The 23,422-nt window shown below is 42.3% G+C and overlaps 2 protein-coding genes across 3 annotated transcripts in view; one reads left to right on the top strand and one right to left on the bottom strand.

Annotated features, from left to right (window-relative positions):
* The window catches only part of STRA6 (stimulated by retinoic acid 6), a 206,980-nt gene extending 197,731 nt beyond the window's left edge, over positions 1-9,249 (bottom strand). The window contains exons 1-2 of one of the 2 annotated variants that reach the window (XM_030187036.1): positions 9,182-9,249; positions 7,848-7,954 (exon numbers count right to left, since the gene is read on the bottom strand). The gene's annotated coding sequence lies outside the window, so the exon portion shown is untranslated. Of the gene's footprint in view, positions 1-7,847; positions 7,955-8,592; positions 8,615-9,181 lie in introns of those variants that run through there. The other variant, XM_030187047.1, reaches the window with a different exon arrangement.
* Positions 9,250-13,839: 4,590 nt separating this feature from the next.
* Positions 13,840-23,422, top strand: part of CCDC33 (coiled-coil domain containing 33) — a 642,117-nt gene continuing 632,534 nt past the window's right edge. Inside the window, exons 1-2 of the mRNA XM_030187021.1 lie at positions 13,840-14,491; positions 20,133-20,587. Coding sequence (XP_030042881.1) covers positions 14,161-14,491; positions 20,133-20,587 — 786 coding nt within the window. The 5' untranslated portion in view covers positions 13,840-14,160. The remainder of the gene's footprint in view (positions 14,492-20,132; positions 20,588-23,422) is intronic.

The raw sequence follows: 23,422 nt of genomic DNA, 5'->3' as shown, positions 1-23,422 counted from the left end.
TAAAGCAATAAAAACAACAACTTCCTACCATGAGAAATTCTGGAAACATCAAGAAGCAATTGAACCCTTGCTCCCAAAAAAGATATATAAGGGGCTCTCAAAGAAAACCTCATCAAAGCATCTTTATCGTGCAAGAAAACAAAAGACAACAAAAGTCTTTCTTTAAATAACGACATCATTGGGAAGTGTTTTACTAAGTGGCGGTAGGCTCAACACAGACTTACCGCTTGCTAAATCGGAAATACTGCTGGGCTACCGCAGCAGCCCAGCGGTAGTTCCCACCCCCAGCACGCACCATTTCCGGTGCTACAAAAATAGCAGTGCCGGTGGTAATTGGGCAGTGTCATGTGCTGGCTGGTTACTTCCGGGTTAGTGCAGGAGTCTTTATAAGTGGCGGTAAGTGCTCCTCACTGAAATGGCCACACGATAAGTGCTTCACTTGCCGCACGGTCATTTCTTTAAAAAAAAACAACAACAGTAAAAGGGGGCCATAGCGTGTGTGAAAAACACACGCTGATGCCAGTGCAGGCCCCCTTTTGCTGCAGCTTAGTAAAACGACCCCTGGATCTTTCTAATGCATCCTATTCTACTCTATTCCATGGACTTGTATTCTGTCCTGTCAGAATTCAGTGCAACAGTCAAGTTCATAATATCCATAGATGAATCAGATAAAGGCGGCTAACCAGGTTTTCCTTGAGGCCTAGATATAGAAATTGGACAATAAGTCTTTTGTGAACAAAGAACCCTGTAATCACGAAATGATTATGTCATAACCACACTCTGTAAGCCACTTTGAGCCTGCAAATAGGTGGGAAAAGGTGGGATACAAACGCAATAAATAAATAAAAACCCCAATCTCTGGATAATACAAAACTCACAGAAATCTATAGAAAAGATCTTTATAAGAGGCTGTAGGATCCACTGGAAAGTTCAATAACCTTAAATTTAAACAACACATAATAACTGTCCAAATTTTCCAGTTTTCTATGAGTCACCATTTAAGCCTGAGCAAACACAGACTGTTGTCTTAACTTGCTCCAACAATGACTCTAATTCTTGCAACTTCGTACCCTGAGATGCAACAATCTGTTCTAATTCAGAAATCTTGGCACTATATTGGGTTGAGGTATTGAGAAAAGGAGAGCACATCTCGTATAATGAGTGTAATACTGATCAAATAAGGGTGCGTCTCACCAGAGGCTGCAATAATGACAAACCCAACTGCTCAGGCATTCCAAATTTACTTCTGTGCCTGAAATGCTATCAACAGCTTTCTCTCTCCAGTTTGCTGATCCTTCAGTCCTGTCCCCCCTCTCCCCAAGTCAGCCCCTTGAGATTCGAGCGTCGATATCCCAAATGAGTGGCGTGCGGTGACATTTATAGCAAGGAATTCAGTAGGTGTATTAACATTAGTGCAATGGGTACCCTTAATGAAGGTTAATATATTCACTGTGCTGAACGATATCACGTTTTGGTCTCTTTCTGAGAGTTACCTATAACATTTGCCACTTCTCCTTTTGATTTCTGTGTTGATTTAAAGAAACTTAAGTTCTGTTTCACCATCACCTTTCCAAAATCTATCCTTTAGAGTTATACACAGACTGACATTATGTGGTGTAGAACTGCAGAGAGTCTATGAAAAAATACTTATGTACAGTACAGACTTTGTGTTATTTTGAGGCTGAAGCAGCAAGTTGTTATGTACCCACAAAGAAGATGCAAAAGCAGAGAGAAACAGACACAAGACTTCCTGTGTGTACATGCAACAAAATAAAATAAGCTTTGCCTTGTCACCCATTCCTTCTTCAGGTCATATTCAAACAAGGTCATTGTTGCTTGAGGCCAAACTGATGGTACAGCTGCCTGAAATATCCATGAAAATTTCCTTAACACATGAAACAGAACAGTTAACAAGATCTCAAACACTGCAGCAGTCACCAGTACTCAGGACATAACACCTCCTGCACTACACAATTTTTCTTGAAGTCATTCTAGCCAAGATCACCTGGTACAATAGTAAAGAAAAAAGAAAAATGAGGCTGTTATAATGCTTTTGTATCACTCCGTGGTGTGACTGCACTTCGAGTACGGTGTTCAATTCTGGTCACCGCACCTCAAAAAGATATAGTGGAATTAGAAAAGGTACAAAGAAGGGCAACAAAAATAATAAAGGGGAAGGGACAACTTCCCCATGAGGAAAGGCTAAAGCGGCTAGGGCTCTTCAGCTTGGAGAAAAGACGGCTGAGGAGAGATATGATAGAGGTCTATAAAATGAGTGGAGTGGAACAGGTAGACATGAATCGCTTGTTTACTCTTTCCAAAAATACTAGGACAAGGGGGCATGCAATGAAGCTATAAAGTAGTACATTTAAAACGAATCGGAGAAAATATTTCTTCACTCAACATGTAATTAAACTCTGGAATTTGTTGCCAGAGAATGTAGTAAAAACTGTTAGCTTAGTGGGGTTTAAAAAAGGTTTAGATAGCTTCCTAAAGGAAAAGTCCATAGTCCATTATTAAAATGGACTCGGGAAAATCCACTGCTTATTTCCAGGATAAGCAGCATAAAATGTAGTGTAAGGTTTTGGGACTGGCCACTGTTGGAAACAGGATGCTGGGCTTGATGGACCTTCGGTCTGTCCCAGTATGGCAATACTTATGTTTTTAAGAATGATGCAGTCCCATCATATAACACCCCCAGAGAAACAAAAAGAGGGGCTCAGTGGCTCCATCACATCATCTCTTAATGGGATGTGATAGGTTGAGACTGCTGAGTGCCTCTTGTTTTTCTCAGGCTGGGATGCTCCCATCCCAAGAGAAACAGCAAAAAGGACTCAGCAGCCCCAACATGATCACCTCTCACCCCCCAGAGAAAACAGTAAAAGGGGCTTGGCAGCTACATCACATCATATCTCAATGGGAGGTGTTAGGTTGGGACTGCCTAGTCCCTGTTCCTACTCCAAGAGAAAACAGCAAGAAGGGGCTCGATGGCCCCAACATATAACCTCTCAACCCCAAAGACCCATCCACCAAAAAAACAATTCTTTCTTACCACATCTGCTCAGAGTAGAGTCAAATCAATGGCACTGCAGTCAGCACTCAGCAGCTGAAGACAGTTAGTTGGCAGGCCAAGACACAAGGCTGCAGCAGTGGGGCTCTACTTCCACAGAGCACTCCTAGGGCCAGATTAACACTATATTGGGCCCTAGGTAACTAATGTGGGGTACAAATGTAACAAATAAATATATTTGTGAGGCTCTCCTCCCACCATCATTTCACCTCTCCAGAAGTAGCAGGTAAAAGTGCACAGCCTAGCTGTGGGTATGATAGCAGTAATAGTTTGTGAGTGAGCTTGGGGACTGTGCAAGCACATGCTGTGAATGAAGAAGTTTAAAGATTAGAGCTAACAGCCAAGTCATCCAATTCTGGGAGAGAAAATTCCAAGCCAGCTCTGGATTTCTGCAACCCTATCCTGGTACATTATGGGACCCGAAGTGCTGATTTCAATTGGGGGTATCAGTAGGGGCGGCCCAAGGCAATCTGCCACCTGAGGCAGAGATGAGATGCTGCTCATGCCTGTGCCCGGTCTGGTAACCCCCCCTTTCCCTCCTCAACCCTCTTGCCGCATTTACCTTATTTTATTTTCCCCCAAAAGGCAGCAGCGATTCCCATACACTGCCCTGCTGCTGTCTCTTCTCTCTACTGTGTCCCGCCTCTGATGAAATAGGAAGTTACACCAAGAGGTGGGCCGCAGTAGGGAGAAGAGGCCGGTGCCGGCAGCCTATGGGAATCATTGCCTCTGCCACCGCTGCCTTTCGGAAATGAAAAAAATAAGGTAAACATGGGGAAGAGAGTTGAGGAGGGAAAGTGAGAGTGCCGCCTGAGGCCCCTGCCTCAGTTGGCCTAATGGTAGGGCTGCCATTGGATATCAGGTCTACATATAAAACACTATTAGAATATAAATTTAAAAAACAGGGCTAATCAAAATGTTTCTCTGCTGGAGCTGGGTAACTTGGCAGCTCTGCAGCAGTGGGCTGAGAACCAGGGAAGCTGGGCACGGGCAAGTCATTTTCCCTCTCCATTACCTCTGGTATAAACCAGAGATCTCCAGGGTGAGCTGCCCCAGAGTGCGATTTAAGAGAAATGTGTGCAAGTTACAAATTTACCAAGTTCTACATGTGAAAAAGCTTCACAAATGGAAGGATATAGGCAGAGTGAAGGATGTATTAGGACAGTGTTCAAAGGAATTTGCCCTAGTAATTTCATAAATTCCCTAGGCTGAAAACTTAATATGTGCACAGGTTGTACCAGCGAGTTCTCCATTCCAGCCCAGGTTTTCAAAGGGAAGATTTATATAAGACTGTTCTTACCAGAGAAGCTCTTTGAGCAGGGACTGTCTTTTGTGTATGGTGTACAGTGCTGCGTATGCCTTGTAGCGCTATAGAAATGATAAGTAGTAGTAGTAGAGACACAGAAACATACAAAAGTGCATGCACTCTAGCTCTCTTTTCTAGTACTGGCCTGCTGCTCATGTGCTCATTCAGACAGTATCCCCTCCAGGTCTGCCCACCACCATCACGTAAAGTTCTTGTATTTGCTACCAGGTCTTTTCCTCAACCTGTAGCAGACCCTTCATACACCTTTCCCCATTCCTCAATCCTGTTCCTTTTCAAAACAACCTCCTCCCCTCCCACTCTCTCAGAACACTCATTAGTTTCTCTCCAAAGACCCTTTGCAGAGCTTAGCTTCCCTCCCCCACATCCCTTGCAGCTCAGCCCCTCCTTCCTGGGGCTAGAAGCCTTCCCATTGGTTGGATCCTACCACAGCCTCTGCACTAGTGGAAGGGGAAAGCATGGAGAATTGTAGTGGGCTAAATTCTGAAAAATATCCACACATTTAGTCATCCTACTGACTTTGAGACAGATGGTTTACAAATTTTTAGAATCTTGACAAAATCCAGGCAGTTGGCAATCCTAGCCTCCTAAATCTTGAACACATCTGACAGCATGTTCCTAGGGCTGCGAGATTCCAAGTTGGTTTTATGACAGGAGATGGCATGAGCCTATTTGGCCTATTTTGTGGGCAGAAGCCAGTGGGAGGAGCTTGCCACCATACTGAGTGACCCCAAACATTTGCAGACACTATTGAAAACTATAGCAAATTTGTGACGTTTATAATTGTTTTAGTTAACCTCCTTGGCATTCTTTCTCTTAGGAGGCGCTGTTCTTCTGTGTACCTCTATATGCTACACAAGCTGGCATGTTTTTATAACTGAAGTTAAAAATGCGCTGAAAACTGTGAGAGTACGTGAGGGAAGAGCGAGACTGAAGGATTTAAGAATTTATTTATTGCACTTGTATCCCACATTTTCCCACCTATTTGCAGGCTCAATGTGGCTTACAAAGACCTGTTGTGGCATAGCCATACCAGGGTACAAAATACAATTGATGTTATACAGATACAAGGAAGACAAGAGGATCTGGTCAAGCAGTTATAGATAGATACTTTCTGAATAAAGGTAGTTAGGAGTTGTGTCATGGTTAGTTATGCAGTTGATAGTTTAGGGTTTACTATATGGCGGCTGCACAGGGGAGACAGCTTCAACTTTTTGACGTCATGCTGTCTCCTGTCATAAAACCTCCTTGGGGGATTCAGTGTATCTCCTGAAGGCCCTAACTGCATTACACCGAGGTGGGACTACTCCTTTGCACCAATCATGCTGTCTGCTCTGTTGCTGACAATGAAAAGACCAATCAGATAAAGGTAAAATAGCAAGTTCGTAGGGCTGGGGATTCAGTGGCCTTGAGGTTTCCGACTCCTTGGGACACTGGAGAAGGAAACCTCGAGGCCAGTTCTGGGTAACTTGTGTGAATTGCCACCGCCAGTTTGAAGATCTCTGACTCAGGTGCTATGCACCGAAACACGGCCTGTGTCAGGTCATCAATACAAGATTGGTGTTCAAGCTATATTATTGAAAAGATCTGTGTCCCTGTTCTGAAGGCTTTCTGCAGTAGTGTTTTGGTGCCATGCATACACCCAGGTGCTATGGAGGAGGAGGAAATGTACCCTCTTTCCATCTGGAGGTAGAGTGAAGTGGCTAACATGGGGTTGTTTTGGGGGTCTTTGGAGATGCCCCCCCCCCCCAAATATTCTGCCTGAGGCAGCCATCCACCCTGCCTGATAGAGCCACACGTGTGTATTTAACCTGTCATTATAAGACAGGTTTTTTTTAATCTCTTTTACCATTTTTGTCATCCTCTGAACCTTTTGTATTTTGCACTAAGCCTTTCTGAGGAGGCAGTAACCAGAACTGCACAAAATACTGTAGGTATAGTTGAAATCACCATGGACTTCTACAGAACATGATATTTTCTGTTTTGTTCTCCATCTATTTGCGGTTTTGCAATACAATAAATGTGCCTCATTCTTTTTTCTTCATTTGACTTATACCACAGAGCTACCAAGTTACCCATTCCAGGAGGGAGACATTTTGGCCGGTCCTGGATTTCTGCCAGCCTCCTCCTGGTGCATTATGGGACCTGCAACACTGATTTCAACGGATAGAATTATGGACTCCAGATACTACACTTCTTTGGGATGTCAGTTTAAAACCAGTACGAGCCAAACAGTTTCCCTCCTGGAATGGGTAACTTGGCAGTGCTGACACCATCCAGCTAATTTTCTTAAGAAAGTACAAAAAAAAAAAGAAGACCTGTACAGTGGTAGGCCCTAGTGACAGCCAAGGTCCAGAAATGTTCTGGTTGGCAACCTGGCAGAAAATCACCATTGCTGTATGGTGTTTTCTGCCATTATGTCCTGTGCTTGTGCTGTATGAGACTTGGCATATTTGTGGAAACCCAGTATTTTGAATTAAAACCTGGAGATTTTATAATGCAGCATAACCTGTCCATTTATCATCAGTATACTATCTTTAAAAAAACAACCCTCATGCTATGAAGTCTGCTTGCAATGTGGTATAACTTATGGTGTCCATTTCAGTGCCAATTTCTTTTACTGCTCTTATGAAATAAGTGATGTTCCATTCACAAATTGCAATCACCTTTGGCAAATATGATATAGAATATTTTAGTGATTTCATAGGCAAAGCCATGCTTAGCTCTCAAACAAATGTGCACAAACATGTGCATGTAAACTGTAATTACTGTATATGTTTTTTTTATTGCTATGTACAGGTTGGAGTTTTCCCCTAGAATGGCAGGTTATAAATGCTTGTAAATCAATCAATCTTCCTTTGGCTATAACAGGATATGGCACTAAGAACAGGTGGGGTTTTTTTTGTAAGTAACAAATTAATAGCATGCCATTAAAGTCTCATACTCTATAAGAAATCATTACAATGGAGATATTATGTCACTTCCACTATAGTAGCTAATAATGCTGGTGTGCAATACACTGCCTGGGCCGGTGCAAGGATATTAAGCACCCTAGGTAAATGTTCAACTAATGCTGCCCCCCCCCCCCCCAACAATCACTATCATTCCCAACCCCCTTCCCCTAGAATAATCTAGGTAAATAGGTTACTTGAAACTGCCCACCCTTTCTACTTGTAAAAATGCCTTCTATTCTTTGTTTGACTTTGTGTATTTGTCAGGACCTATTGTTTTGCTGCTGTTTGGCACCCCTCAGTAGTTGCTGCCCTAGGTGACTGCCTGGTGTTGTGTAATGGTAGGACTGGCCTTGACTGCCTTCCCACTTACCAGCACCTTTATTAACACATAAATTTTAATTCTACTGGAAAAAAAAGCATTTCTGATTTAAAATGGGTATATCATTTTAAAATGATAGACATTCAAAATTAAATAAATAGAACATAAGGAAACCTTTACCTGAGAGCTGCTATCGCTGTAACTGATGCTGGCAGGAGAAAAGCACAGGGCCCACTGTTAAGAGCTTGGAGAATGCAGTAGTAGTAGTAGAATGCAAGGCACGAGGCCTGCTAGGAGCAATGAGATAACATAAAAACCCACTGAGACAGAGTCTACTTTTAGGGGCTTAGAGAACAGAAAGGACAAGGCTTACTATTAGAAATGCTGCGAAAAATAAAGTAGCAGACCTACTGTTTGGGGAGAGAAGCCAAAGGACAAGGCATTCTGGGAGACCTGATAAAAGCCACAGGTCTGCTGCTAGGAATGCTGAAAAATGAGGCACAAGGCCTACTGTAGGGAGTCTTATGAAATCAAAGTACACAGTTTACTGCTAGAAATATGTAAAATGCTATGTACCAGAGAATTGTATTGGGGCTGTGGAGGGACTGGTAAATAGGGTCTGCATTTAGGCATTTCTGAAGATTAGAGTAAAAGTATTTGTGGAACCAGAGTGCAGGAAGTTCTGTTGGACTTTCTGGGACAGGGGCTAGAATTTGCTGCATGAAGTCTTAAGGGACAAGGACCTATGGCCTCCTCCTAGAGAGTTATAGAGAAGCAGAGGATAGATTAAACTCCAGAGGGGCAAAAAAGCCAAGGCATGCTACAAATATAAGAACAGAGGTTAAGAAGCATATAAATAGAGACATGCCACATCTCAGTTATTAGGCACGTATCATGCGCAGTTATAACCGATATCATCACACACCTAAGCCCCTCTTCTCATACAAAGGAGAAGCAGAGCTATTTCAGCAGCAACCAGTCCCTTTCAACTTTCTCATGACTCCCCATTTCCAGGACCAATCTCAGGAGTCTCTGAGACTGTAGCTAAGATATAGCCAATGGCAAAATAGTAAGGGCGGGAGTCCTTGAAGGCAAGTTTTAGATACAGGAAGTGGGGAGAGAAGCTTGAAGTAAACTTCACGTGCTATGATTTAGTTGAACTGTTTAGATGAGCTGCCTGAGTTCTCAGATAATGGAGCTACACTAGAGAGTGTTCTGAAGAGTGGGGTTCCTGAGTAAAGGAAAGCATGTGAGAAGGATGAAGGTTGCTACAGGCTGAGGAACAGAGTTCACAGCAAGAGTAAGAACTTTACATAATGCTACTTACTACAGTAGCTTGGGGTAGGCAGGGTAAATCATTAAATGTGCATCTGAATAGCAGTACAACAGAAGTTTGTTTTTGTGTGAGAGCTAGAGAGGGAGAAGACTGTGCTTGTATTTCTTTTCATCTGTGTATCTTGTCAATATTTGTGAGAGGATGTCTAGAGATGAGATCTCCAGAGCTGCCAACTTACCCAGTTCTAAGAGGGAGATTTTAAGGCCAGTCCTGGATTGTTGTCAAGCCTATTAAGGTGCATTATGGGTGTACTATTTGTATTTCAAGGGGTAGAATCATCAGGGACTATAAATCTCACACTGATGAGGGGTGTATGTCCAAAACCAGGATTGGCCAAAAAGTCTCCCTCCTGGAACAGGGGAACATGGCAGCTCTGCATCTCTGTGGAACTGGTTAAAAGGGCAAGTTACCCTGTTTCAGGCTACAGATTTTTGGACAGTCCTGGATTTCTGATGGGCCCAGTCAGGCACTATAAATTCACTCATTTGAAAGTTTACTCACTCTCACAGCCTCTGTACCAGTGCACTGATCTTGATCTCTGTTCTCATGAGAAGAAAGCCTTAGAAAAGTAAACCATGTGGTCTAACCAGTAGGAAGAAATCCCAGCACAACTTCCTGCCTACTGCTTTCCCCTTGCCTGTCCCTTTTCTGCAAGTACATGTGCTCTGAAACTGTTGTACTTACTTTTAACTACTGGGTGGAAAAATATTTCAGCTCAAACAATTTATTCAAATTGCTCCCCATTTTTGTCTGTATTCTTTCAGAGGCTCCAAAGAAAAGCCAGTATCATTTAATGCCCGTGATTCATTCTAGATGTATACCCTGAATGTACAGTCTGAAAAACCTCACTCCTTGTCCTTCAATCTCACTCCTTGGTATTTCTGCAAATCCCACACTGCTCTGGAATGTAAGTTCAAAACCAAGACTGGCAAAAAATTCTCCAGCCTAGAACCGGGTAACTTGGCATCAAGATGCCAAGTTCCCAGTTCCAGGCAGGAGATTTTGGGCCAGTTCTGGTTTTGAACTTACATTCAAGAGCAGTGTGGGATTTGTGGTGCCTGATCCTGCCCTTTGAAATTGGTGCAGCAAGTTCCATAATGAACGATGGGGTGGTTAGAAATCCAGGATTGGCCCAATATCTCCAGCCTGGAACTGGATAACTTGGCATCTCTGTGGGTTTGTACAGCGCTGCGTAAACCTAGTAGCGCTTTAGAAATGTCAAATAGTTTCCCTTGAAAATGTGGGCCACTGAAGTCTACAAGTAGAAAAGTTCCTACGTAGGCAGGAGCATACAGAGCTGGAAATTTGCCCTTTGCAACATGACCCCTAGTGCACCCTGCCCCACCCACTGTGGTGCAGCCACTGCAGAGGAGATAATGGTGAGGGAGGTTCTTTTGAGCCCCCATCTCCTTGCAGGACTGCACTGCCGGCACAGCCCCCTGAAGGCCGTGCATGTATGTAAAGATGCTGTATTGCCCAGTTCCAGGCTGCAGATTTTGGGACAGTCCTGGTTTTGAACGTAATCCCAAGGCAGTGGGGGATCTGTAGTGCCTGATTCTGCCCATTAAAATCCTATAATGCACTAGGATGAGGTGGTCAGAACTACAGGACTGAATCAAAATCTCCAGCTTGGAATTGGGTAACTTGACATCTCTGTGTTTGTATTTTAGTTGCTGAGTGGAGGAAAATTTTCATTTCAGAGAGTTTAGCTAGATTAGTTGCTTATCTATCTGAGCAAATTCCTTTTGAAAATTTCCCTTGTACTTCCTCTATTTTGCCTATAAAAAGGATAAAGAGAACCCCTGATCTAGAAGGTGCAGATGCACCTATCCTGTCAGTTTTCAGGATATCCACAAAGAATTTGCATGTACTACATCCATTGTAAGCAATTTATCTCATGTATATTAATTGTGGGTATCTTGAAAACCTGACTGGTTAGGTGGGTCCCAAGGAATGGGTTGAGAACCCCTGATCTAGAAAGTGCAAATGTCATATCACTTTGTCAGTGTTCTAGACCAGCGTTTCCCAAGTCAGTCCTGTCAGTCAAGTTTTCAGAATATCTTCGAAATATCCACAATGAATATGTATGAAATTAATGGAAACTGTATATGCAAATCAAACTCGTGCATATTTATTGTGGATATTCTGAAAACCTGACTGGCAAGTGGGTACTCCAGGACTGACTTGAGAAATGTTTTTCTAGATCAGGGGTGCTCAATGCCAGTCCTTGGGGTCTGCAACCCAGTTAGGTTTTCAGGATTTCCCCAATGAATATACATGATATCTCAAGTTCAGATATTTTTATTAGACATTTTTAATTTTGATACAAAAACAATAATAAAATAACCATTAATCAACAAAATACATAAATCAAGAATGCAAATAACTATAAACAACAAAGAGTGGAAGATGCTACATGTCCAGTTTGAGTTATGACAATTAATAGTAAATTATAAGAAATATAAAATGTAAGTCACATAGAATGAGAAAAGGATCCTGAATGTCAAGGCGAAGGCAAATTGTTTTTAAGATAATTTTCCAATGGTTTCCATATACGAAGAATGGTTTGTTGGATTTCTCTGCTGATTTAGTTTCATATTTAAAATTATACATACTGTATTTCACCAAGATAGTTGAGTTTTTCCAATTGCCCAAGATCATCTGTAGAGCAATCGAGAACAATATATTAAAAAGTCTGTTCTATCAAATTAAGTTGAGGATGGATTGATCTAAGAATAATTATGCTGATAGAAAATTTGATTTGGTTTTCTTGAACCTCAGTAATATATTTCTAGATTTATTGACTTTAGTTATTTTTCTTATTTATATCCTGCTCCATCCAAAGTTCTGGGCGGGTTACGAAAAACATACACAATGATTAAACAGTACAACATTAAATAAAATAAGTCATCTCATTTTCCTACCTACATTAAAATATCATGATAAAGACTAAATTGAGTTTAATCAACAACAGCAGCAGATTTGTATCTTTGGCAAGAGAGTATCATATGTACTAATGTTCCTTCAGAGGTACCACAGTGCCAGCACACATTAAGTGAAGATAGCCCAGCTTTCCATTTTTCATGGGTGTTCATAATGTTCTTTGCCAGGGGTTCTCAACCCTGTCCTCAGACACACCTCACCAGTCAGATTTTCAGGATATCCACAATGACTATGCATGAGATAAATTTGCATGCACTACCTTCATTGTATCCAAATTTCTATCATGCATATTCTTTATGGGTATCCTGAAAGCCTGACTGGTGAGGTGTGTCCTGAGGTCTGGGTTGAGAAGCCCTCCTGTATATATTAGAAAATAAAGATACTGTAGTAGTCTGTTGTTTTTAGTCCAAAAATGTGTCCAGTCTATATTCAATGTATTCAAATCAGGGATAGTTATATAAGTTTAAAAGAAAACGATGACATTAAGTTGCCATTAGGAAAAATGGTTTCACATAAATCATGCATATGCAAACAGATCTCATATAAATTCATTTGGGAATCTGAAAACACGACTGGGTTGTGGACCTCGATAACCAACGTTGAGCATCCCTGTTTTAGATGTATACTCTGTACAGTCCACCCTTGGCATCTCTGTGAATACTTATGAGAGACGATTTGAATATAAATGTTCATGAAAGGTATCATACACTACAAAGGAAAGAGGATCAGGGTTTGCTACTCATGACCTGCTCTTGGGGCTGGCAGTCAGGAGCTGCTGCTGAGTTTCTAGAACAGGGGTGCTCAGTGTTGGTCCTTGAGGGGAGAGCTGTTTATTGCTTTATGTGTTATTGTATTTTTATGCCTTTTGCATCATGATATCTATGTTTCGAGTTGCAGGTCCTTTTCGTCGGAGAGTGACATATAAATCTGCAGAGCCAGGTGCATGGAAACAAAGCAATCAAGGAGCCTGCAGCCAGAGAAGAACTACACACAAATGGCTCAGGGCTGTGCCAGTCAAGTGTGCGTGTCGACGGGACCCTGCGCAGCCCGAGGACGCCGCTTGCGTTGAGGTAGGGGACATGACATATGGTCTCTATCTGCCTACATTTTATCTATGGTTCTATAATACTGGAGCTTCCTTTCTGAACTTTCAAGTAGTTCTATCCACCAAGAACACTCTGAGCCAGTCCTGGGTTTTCAACTCATGATGCCAAGAATTATGGATTTCTTATCCTGCAGTTCTTATTGTCACTCCAGGAGTTTTGCCAAGGGATAGAGTTTAAAACCCAGCTTTGATCTAAGGTGTCCCTGGTGAACTGAAACTAGTTAGGAGTTACACATATACAGTAACACAGGCAAAACAGCACCCGCCGCTCTGTGCAGGTTATACTCATTCATGCTTAAACACTGGTTGGCATTTTGCCAACCATATATAGGTGGTTAAATTTGATACAGTCTTGGGACAACCTTTTTAACCCAAAAGTATTGCTAACAGTATTTCATTTGCTAATCTCTACATTAAGATGTTTTCCCCTTCCCCTTCAGATGTACAGCATCCTCACTACATATGTACATACACACGTGGATGGCTAAGGGTCTTTATCTCCTGGATAATTATTCCTCAAATATAAATTGTTTCTTCACTGCCTTATGCATCTGGCTTTGTTCCAGTACTGGCAGAAAGGCAGCTCAGTGTCATTGTTGCGGTGGGAGGGTCACTGCAACATGTTACCTGGTTTCAGCCCAAACAAAACTATAAGCAGGTGAATTCAAATCACCTGTGCTCCACCCTCACTTCACCATGGAGCAGGTGTATGTGGGAGGCTGTATCTGTTAATTCTTTCCTCATCCTCAGAACTTAACCAACAACAGTGTCTCAGGTTACCTGAGAACATATTGTCAGGATTTGTTTTATTTTAAAATCACTCTGAGGATCTAGAAACTAAGTTCTTACCTGGCAGCTTCCAAGGCAATTGGTAGAAAGATGAGTGTATTTTTGTAATGTTATAAACAGGTAAACTGCCTTGGGCATTCAGTTTCAAATACACAATTCTATTAATTGAATCAGAGTCCTGTCCACAGGTATTTGCAGTTCCTTTGCTGTAGGGAAATTGACTTAAAATTTTTTTTTAAACTCAGTTCTTATTGTATGCGGATTTTATACCCAATGCCACACTTGGAAAGGTAAAGCAAAGATTAGCTCTGGAATTTGTCATGTTTGGAGGCTACCCTGGTGCAATGGCAACTCAGAGGAGAGTTCCAGTCCCCACAGTCCTGCAGCGGAGCTGGCTGAAGCTGGAAGAGAAGATCCTGGATTTTGAGTTTGAAATACTGAACGTGCAGTTCAATAAAGTGGGCCACTATTCCCTGAGGCTTACTGTGGAAAACCCTCTGATGGAGGAGTCTGGGGCAGGTGTGCAGCTGCGGGTTAATGATGGTGACACCCTGTACACTAGTTCCGGAACCACTGACTCCATCGAGCAGAGCAACCTGAATGATATCCATACGTTTGGCAGGAAGAAGTTTGTGTTTACCCTCCCCCAAGGTAAAAACAGAATACTGAGAATAACTGGAGAGAATAGAAATTGTGGTAGGGAAAAGAGTCAGGAGAGATGTCTGCCAGTTGATTTGTGACGCTCATGGAGTAGTTGACAGAAGGCTAAAGTCACAACCAGACATATCTCATTAGTTTAGCTGGCAGGAGAATGGTTGTGACTTCTGTGTGGTCCTTGATCAATAACCAAAAGATCTGGTTTTAATATGCATGATATTTATTTGCATGCATTTCATTGTGTAGAAATATATTTCTTACGTACTTGTTACTGAGCTGGAAATCGATACTCCAGGACCATTCTGGGAACTACTGAGTTACATCATGATTTGCTGTGTGTTGTCTGTAAGGACCATGGGGTAAATGTTCAGCTGGTGATGGCCAGTGGTTTATTGACCACTGGCGGTGTTATCCCTGGATAATCAGTTCAGGGCCATGTCCAGGTGCTGGCATTAAATATCTGGGGTTGTGTGACTGGCTATCTCTTAAGTGGTTAAGAGTGATATTCAGCACTTAACCGACTAAGCAAAACCAGATAAAGATAGGACTGTGTTTTATGTGGTTCTTTTTGTCTGATTAATTTAGGAGGTTAAGTGCTGAAATTCACATTTAACCACAAGTGCCAACTCAGCCGCCCGACTGCCCACAAAATAGTTGGTTTTTAGTTTTATGGTTAGTGCTTGAGTAAACTGGTGTGGTAGCTGTGTTAATCCACTTTTAAAGGTAATAATAAATAGAAATAAAACAAAACAGTGAAAATAAAATAAGAGGATATCTTTTTTATTGGACTAACAATACATTTTTGATTAGCTTTCGAAGGTAACCCTTCTAAAGATCAGAAATAAGCAAATGTTGACAAATATCAGAATAAGTGAAACGCAAAAGCATTCCAATGACAGTCTCACAGGAAGAGGGGAGGGGTAGTTAGGTGAGAAACAGTGAGAGCTGGGTGGATGAGAGTCAGGGAGAGATGGATGGTTGAAAAGAGAGTGACAAAGCAGTAGAATTGTATGGTTTATAGTGGGATAGAAAGTCCAGATCTTTGTAAAGTCTTGTCTGGTGGGTGTCAAAATATTTAATCATTTTGACTTTGAAGATCTTCTGTTCATGGATTGTCTTAAAATTTTCTTAGTATTCTTACCATAGGATCATTGATGCAGTGTTCTGGTTTTGTGAAGTGCTGTCCTAAAGTGTGGAGTGGGGGAGTGGCCTAGTGGTTAGAGCACCTGTCTTGCAATCCAGAGGTGGCGGGTTCAAATCCCACTGCTGCTCCTTGTGATCTTGGGCAAGTCACTTAACCCTCCATTACCTCATGTACAAACTTGGATTGTGAGCCCTTCTGGGACAGAGAAATATCCAATGTACCTGAATGTAATGCACCTTGAGCTACTAATGAAAAAGGTGTGAGCAAAATCCAAATAAATAAAGAGGTGGCTTCCTGGTTGGCATTGTGATGTTTAATATTGTTTCTATGTAAATTGAGCCTAGTCTTTAGTGCTGATATTCAGCAGCACAAATTGAGTGTCGCTGAATATCAGTGGGCAGCCCCGCACAAGTGATTTAACAGGCCAGAAGCCGCTCCTGTCAGGTTTAATCACTTTAGGGCCCTTTTACAAAGGTCTGTTGAAAAATGGCTTGCGGTAGTGTAGATGCATATTTTGGGTGTGCGCAGAATCATTTTTCAGCATACCTGTAAAAAAAATGCCTTTTTAAACATTTTTGCCGAAAATAGATGTGCGGCGAAATGAAAATTGCCACGCGTCTATTTTGGGTCTGAGACCTTACCACCAGCCATTGTCCTAGCGGTAAAGTCTCACACGGTAACCGGGCAGTAATGACCTACGCGTGTCAAATTCCACTTGGCGCATTTCCATTTCGCATGTTTGAAAATAAAAATTATTTTTCAGACACGCGCATCGGACATGCGCCAAAAATGGAATTACTGCAAGAGCCATGCTGTAGCGGGGCGGTAACTCCATTTTGGCATGCGTTGGGCGTGCGTAGACACTTACACGGCTTAGTAAAAGGGCCCCTTTGAATTTTGATCCTCATGTTTTTATATATGTGTATGTGTTTTGGGGGTTTTATTGAAAAATGGATTTTAAAAATATATTAATTGCAAGATAAAGTTATATTTTTGCATAGCCTTATTGTTTTATTCAGATCCCATGTAATTTGTATTTTCACAAACTTATTTGTCATAGACTTTAATAAGGAACCTTGTATATGAAAGGTAAACTGCCTTGAGTCTTCACTTTCAAATACACCATTCTGCTAATTGACTCAAGAGGGGCATTTTCAATATGACGTCTAAGTCCGATTTTGGACATTTTGCAAAAAACGTCCAAAATCCAAATAGGAAAGAAGGTCATTTTCAAAAAAGAAAAACATCTATCTTTTTTTTTTTTTTTTCCCAAAAATACTGTTTTGAACAAGGTTTCGTGCTTTGGATGTTTTGTTTTTTGGTCCATTTTTGAAAAACAAAAAGTGGAAAACATAGAGGTTCATGCTATTGGGATGTAGGAGGAGCTAGCATTTGTAGTAGACTGGTCCCTCAGACATCCCAGAAGGGCAATGGGGCACCCTAGAGGGCACTTCCGTGCACTTCATAAAAATGTTCCCAGGTTCACATCTCACCTTTGCTCCTTTATCTTGTCCCCTGAGCCCTCCAAAAGCCATATAAAACCCACTACAGTGGTGGAAATAAGTATTTGATCCCTTGCTGATTTTGTAAGTTTGCCCACTGACAAAGACATGAGCAGCCCATAATTGAAGGGTAGGTTATTGGTAACAGTGAGAGATAGCACATCACAAATTAAATCCGGAAAATCACATTGTGGAAAGTATATGAATTTATTTGCATTCTGCAGAGGGAAATAAGTATTTAATCCCTCTGGCAAACAAGACCTAATACTTGGTGGCAAAACCCTTGTTGGCAAGCACAGCGGTCAGACGTCTTCTGTAGTTGATGATGAGGTTTGCACACATGTCAGGAGGATTTTTGGTCCACTCCTCTTTGCAGATCATCTCTAAATCATTAAGAGTTCTGGGCTGTCGCTTGGCAACTCGCAGCTTCAGCTCCCTCCATAAGTTTTCAATGGGATTAAGGTCTGGTGACTGGCTAGGCCACTCCATGACCCTAATGTGCTTCTTCCTGAGCCACTCCTTTGTTGCCTTGGCTGTATGTTTTGGGTCATTGTCGTGCTGGAAGACCCAGCCACGACCCATTTTTAAGGCCCTGGCGGAGGGAAGGAGGTTGTCACTCAGAATTGTACGGTACATGGCCCCATCCATTCTCCCATTGATGCGGTGAAGTAGTCCTGTGCCCTTAGCAGAGAAACACCCCAAAAACATAACATTTCCACCTCCATGCTTGACAGTGGGGACGGTGTTCTTTGGGTCATAGGCAGCATTTCTCTTCCTCCAAACACGGCGAGTTGAGTTCATGCCAAAGAGCTCAATTTTTGTCTCATCTGACCACAGCACCTTCTCCCAATCACTCTCGGCATCATCCAGGTGTTCACTGGCAAACTTCAGACGGGCTGTCACATGTGCCTTCCGGAGCAGGGGGACCTTGCGGGCACTGCAGGATTGCAATCCGTTATGTCGTAATGTGTTACCAATGGTTTTCGTGGTGACAGTGGTCCCAGCTGCCTTGAGATCATTGACAAGTTCCCCCCTTGTAGTTGTAGGCTGATTTCTAACCTTCCTCATGATCAAGGATACCCCACGAGGTGAGATTTTGCGTGGAGCCCCAGATCTTTGTCGATTGACAGTCATTTTGTACTTCTTCCATTTTCTTACTATGGCACCAACAGTTGTCTTCTTCTCGCCCAGCGTCTTACTGATGGTTTTGTAGCCCATTCCAGCCTTGTGCAGGTGTATGATCTTGTCCCTGACATCCTTAGACAGCTCCTTGCTCTTGGCCATTTTGTAGAGGTTAGAGTCTGACTGATTCACTGAGTCTGTGGACAGGTGTCTTTCATACAGGTGACCATTGCCGACAGCTGTCTGTCATGCAGGTAACGAGTTGATTTGGAGCATCTACCTGGTCTGTAGGGGCCAGATCTCTTACTGGTTGGTGGGGGATCAAATACTTATTTCCCTCTGCAGAATGCAAATAAATTCATATACTTTCCACAATGTGATTTTCCGGATTTAATTTGTGATGTGCTATCTCTCACTGTTACCAATAACCTACCCTTCAATTATGGGCTGCTCATGTCTTTGTCAGTGGGCAAACTTACAAAATCAGCAAGGGATCAAATACTTATTTCCACCACTGTACCTCCCACTGTACACCACTACAGTAGCCCTTATAGGTGGAGGCACATATATGTGGGTACAGTAGGGTTTTGGTGACTTTGGGAGGGGTCACAGTTTCCACCACAAGTGTGACAGGTAGAGGGAGATAGGGACCTGAGTCGTCCACTCCATAGTGCAATGCACCGACCACTACCTGCATTCTGCTCTAATAGAACTGGCTATACCATCTGAGGCTGTCATAGAGGTTGGTAAGTCATATTTTTATTCACATTTTTGGGGGGTGGGAAGGGGTCAGTGATCACTGGTGAGGGGTATTGTGAGGTCACCCCTAATTCCCTCCAGTGGTCAACTGGTCATTTAGGGGGTCTTTTTGTGCCTTATTCGTTATAAAAACGGGTCTGGCTCAAAATGTCTTAGTTTTAGTCCTGGACAGTTTTGTTTAGTTATGGCTGAAAAGTGTCCATGTCTTAGGAAATCCCAAATCCCACCCTTAACACTCCCTAGCACGTCCCCTTGAGATTTGGATGCACTGCAAAAGAACAGCATAGAAAAACGTCTGAAAAATAGATTTTGAAAATACTGATTTGGACGTTTTTATGAGAAAAACGTCCAAATGCTGCTGTATGCCACTTTTTAGACGTTTTTCTCTTTCGAAAATGAGCCCCTCAGTGTCCCATCCACAAGTTCCTGGGCGGTGGTGAGATTAGAGAAAAGAAGAGAAGAGGTGGGGAGGGTTGCAAATAGTATAAAAGACAAGTCTGAGCTTTTAAGAAACCTTTTCCATTAAATTGCATGCCACAAAAAATTGTGGAAATAGTCATGTTTTGCACATTTTTTTCCACAAAGGTGTTTTCATTGTGAATATATTTATATATCTTTACTGTTGTGAAATAATAATGGAACTCTACCATCTGTTTGGTAAGCCAGTTAGGATCTTGGATGCTGTCGGCTTCCATCCTGATTGCTTCCTCTTCTCCACTGGATTTACAATAATATGGGTGTGAGCAGTTTATGCATCTCAGGTTCCCTTACCACTGCGCCTGTAACTAAGTGCATGAATTAGAGACTTGAATAGGAAAGTGGAGTCCGCTGGACATAGAATTCTCCACATTCAGGAAAACTGATGGTCTCATGTTTACAGTGACTTTTATCATGTGAGGAACACTGTGTTTACAGGGTGCCTTCAACTCCCTATAATTTATAGACGTTTTTCATTTACACTCTAGATTCAGTTCAGTTTCTTTGTTATTCTCATCATCGGAATCTCATGAAATACTCAGTAATACCATTACAAGGTACTTCAGAGATCATTGTAACTTTTCAATAACCTTCACATTTGCTTTCCTAAATCTGCACTTTAATTTTTCAGGCTTCTGCAAAAATGATAAAAACCATGATGTTAGATTGCGAATTGAAGCTCTGAGAGTCAATGGCAGCTCTGTGAACAGCCAAAAAGTGGGTGAAGCGTTCTTTGCCATTTATCCCCGAACCAACCAGCCACGGATCAATTTGCGTGCTGGGAAGGGCGATCACCTGTACCATTATGACAACATCATGACACTTCTGCGGGTGCAGGATGACAAACTGACAATGCATTGTGGCAGACTGGCCTATACTGTTGCTTTCCATGAGCACTGGCCACGAGTGCTAAAAGAGACTCCTTCTCCTTCAGGGAAGCCCTCACCACGGCTGACTATTTCAGGAGAAAAGGAGCACGATGAGACTCATACTCCAAGGGTTCATATATATACACAGCCAGAGGAAATACTTCATCCAGGTTTCACCCTAAGGGTAACACGAGATGCCCATTCTCTTTTACCTGAGGTATGTATTAGGCCTTTCACTGTTACTGTGTTACTTTATGTCACTATTCTAGAAACAGAAACATGATGGCAGATAAGGGCCATATGGCCCATCCAGTCTGCCCATTCTCAGTAACCACTGACTCCTCCTTTTCCTAAGAGATCCCATGTGTCTGCCCAATGCCTTCTTAAACTCAGACACAGTCTTCTTCTCTACAACCTCCACCGGGAGGCCATTCCACACATCCACCACCCTTTCCATGAAAAAGTATTTCCTCAGATTCATCCTAAGCCTATTAATTTCATCTTATGCCTTTTCATTCCAGAGGATTCCTTCATTTGAAAAAGGCTCACCTCCTGTACATTAACGCCACTGAGGTATTTAAATGTCTCTATCATATCCCCTCTCTCCCGCCTCTCTTCCAGCGTATACATGTTGAGGTTCATGAGCCTATCCCTATATGTTTTACGACCGAGACTGCAGACCAGTTTTGTAGCCACTCTCTGGAATGACTCAATTCTGTGTATATCTTTTCGTAGGTGTGGTCTCCAGGATTGCACACCATATCGTAAATGGGGCCTCACAAGAGACTTGTACTAGGTCACTATCGCCTCTTTTTTTCCTGCTGGTCATGCACCCAAGCATCCTTCTGGCTTCGAGTGTCACCTTTTCTACTTGTTTCGCCATCTTAAGGCCATCAAACACAATCGCCCCCAAGTCCTGCTCTTCTTTCGAACATAGAAGCTCTTCACCCCCTATACTGTACCGTTCCCTCAGGTTTTTGCGATCCATGTGCATAACCCTGCATTTCTTAGCATTAAAGTTTAGTTGCAAATTTTTGGACTGCTTCGACAGATCCTCCTTCATGCTATCCACACCTTCTGGGGTGTCCACCATATTACAGAGTTTGGTATCATCTGCAAAGAGACAAACCTTACCAGATAGCCCTTCCATAACACCACTCACAAAGATGTTAAAAAGAGCCAACCCAAGGACCAACTCGTGCAGTACACCACTTGTAACATCCTTTTCCTCAGAGCAAACTCCATTTACCATTACCCTCTGTCTCCTTCCGTTTAACCAGTTTTTAACCCAGTCAGTCACTTTAGGTCCCATACCGAGGGCATTCAGTTTACTTATCAGTCGCTTGTGAGGAACTGTGTCAAAGGCTTTGCTAAAATCTAAGTACACCACATCTAGAGCCCCTCCCATTTCCAACTGTTTGGTTACCCAGTCAAAGAAGTCAATCAGATTTGTCTGACAAGGTCTCCTCTAGTGAAATCATGCTGCCTCGGGTCCTGCAGTCCATTCAATTTGAGAAACCTCATAATCCTCCGCTCGAGAAGCATTTCAATTAGTTTGCTCACCATCGAAGTCAGACTGACCAGTCTGTAATTCGCAACCTCCTCCTTGATTCCATTCTTGTGCAGAAGAACCACATCCGCCCTTCTCCAGTCCTCCGAGACCATTTCAGATTCTAGGGAGCCGACAGAACTTCTCTGAGTTCCATGAGCATTCTTGGATGTATCCAATCAGGCCCCATCGTTTTGTCTACTTTTATTTTAGTTAGCTCCTCATGAACACGGTCCTCTGAGAATCAGTCCTGGTCTACCATACATCCATCCTCATTAGTCTTCTGCGGCCCCGCTCCAGCCTTTCATCTGTGAACCCTGAATAAAAATATTTGTTTTACTGTATCAGCTGTCATTTCCTCCGTTTGCCTCTTTGCTTTCCTGACACCTGTTCCAGCTTCTTTTAGCTTTTTCAGGTATTTTTACCTCTCTTCATCTTTCTGAGTCATCTTGTAATGGAGAAGTAGCCTAGTGGTTAGTGCAATGGACTTTGATCCTGGGGAACTGGGTTTGATTCTTACTGTAGCTTCTTGTGACTCTGGGCAAGTCACTTAACCCTCCATTGCCCCGGGTACATATATGTGCCTGTATATACTATGTAAACCGCTTTGAATGTAGTTTCAAAGAAAACCACAGAAAGGCAGTATATCAAGTCCCATCCCCTTTCCCCTTAACCTTTTCAGCTACTAGGTTTGAGAACTAGAATAGCCTTCTTTTCCTCTTACTTTTATGTAATTTTCTAACATAAAAGTTTGTTGCCTTTAGAATAGCTCCTTTCAGTTTCGCACACTGATGTTTTGCTTCCTTCAGTTGTTCCCATCTAATTAACTCTTCCCTGAGAAATTCCCCCCATCTCAGCAAAGTTAGTTCTTTTGAAATCCAGGACCTTGAATCTCAAAAATTCTGATATCATTCTTGTATTCCTAAAGTAGTGATTCACAAACCAGTACTGTTGACTCACAGCTAGTTGAATATCCACAATGAATATTCATGAAATAAGTTTTGTGCATATTGGCTATTTAGTGTTTTATAAATGTCTCATTCATATGTATTGTGGATATCCTGCAAATTCATGTGACTGTGAGTTTAAGAGGACTTGTTGAGAAATAGTCTTATTTCAGTTACAGTACAGGAAGTAGAGAACAAAAAATAGTAATGAAAGTCATCTGATATCCTTCCAGGATGGCTGCAGCGATTATGCCTAAATCTACACAATCCAGAGACCCCTAGGTAGCCGTGTGGATTTTGCTTTGAATTTGCTGTGAGAAGCAGTGTATTTCTTTGGGCTTGCAGCAGTGGTGTAGCTAGAACTGATTGTTTTTCGGGGGGGGGGGGGGGGGGGGGGGGGGGAGAGACCCAAAGTGTACATGGGTGGATACTGGATTTACAGGTCTGATAAAGACCTGAACGGTCCATCCAGTCTGCCCAACAAGATAAACTCATTTTAAACGTGACATTTACACAAACATCTGAACACACATTTGTAAGCAAGTGAAAGATACAA

This window comes from Microcaecilia unicolor, chromosome 1 (genome assembly GCF_901765095.1).
Source record: "Microcaecilia unicolor chromosome 1, aMicUni1.1, whole genome shotgun sequence".
NCBI lineage: Eukaryota > Metazoa > Chordata > Amphibia > Gymnophiona > Siphonopidae > Microcaecilia > Microcaecilia unicolor.
This window is presented reverse-complemented; position numbering and strand designations above follow the sequence as displayed.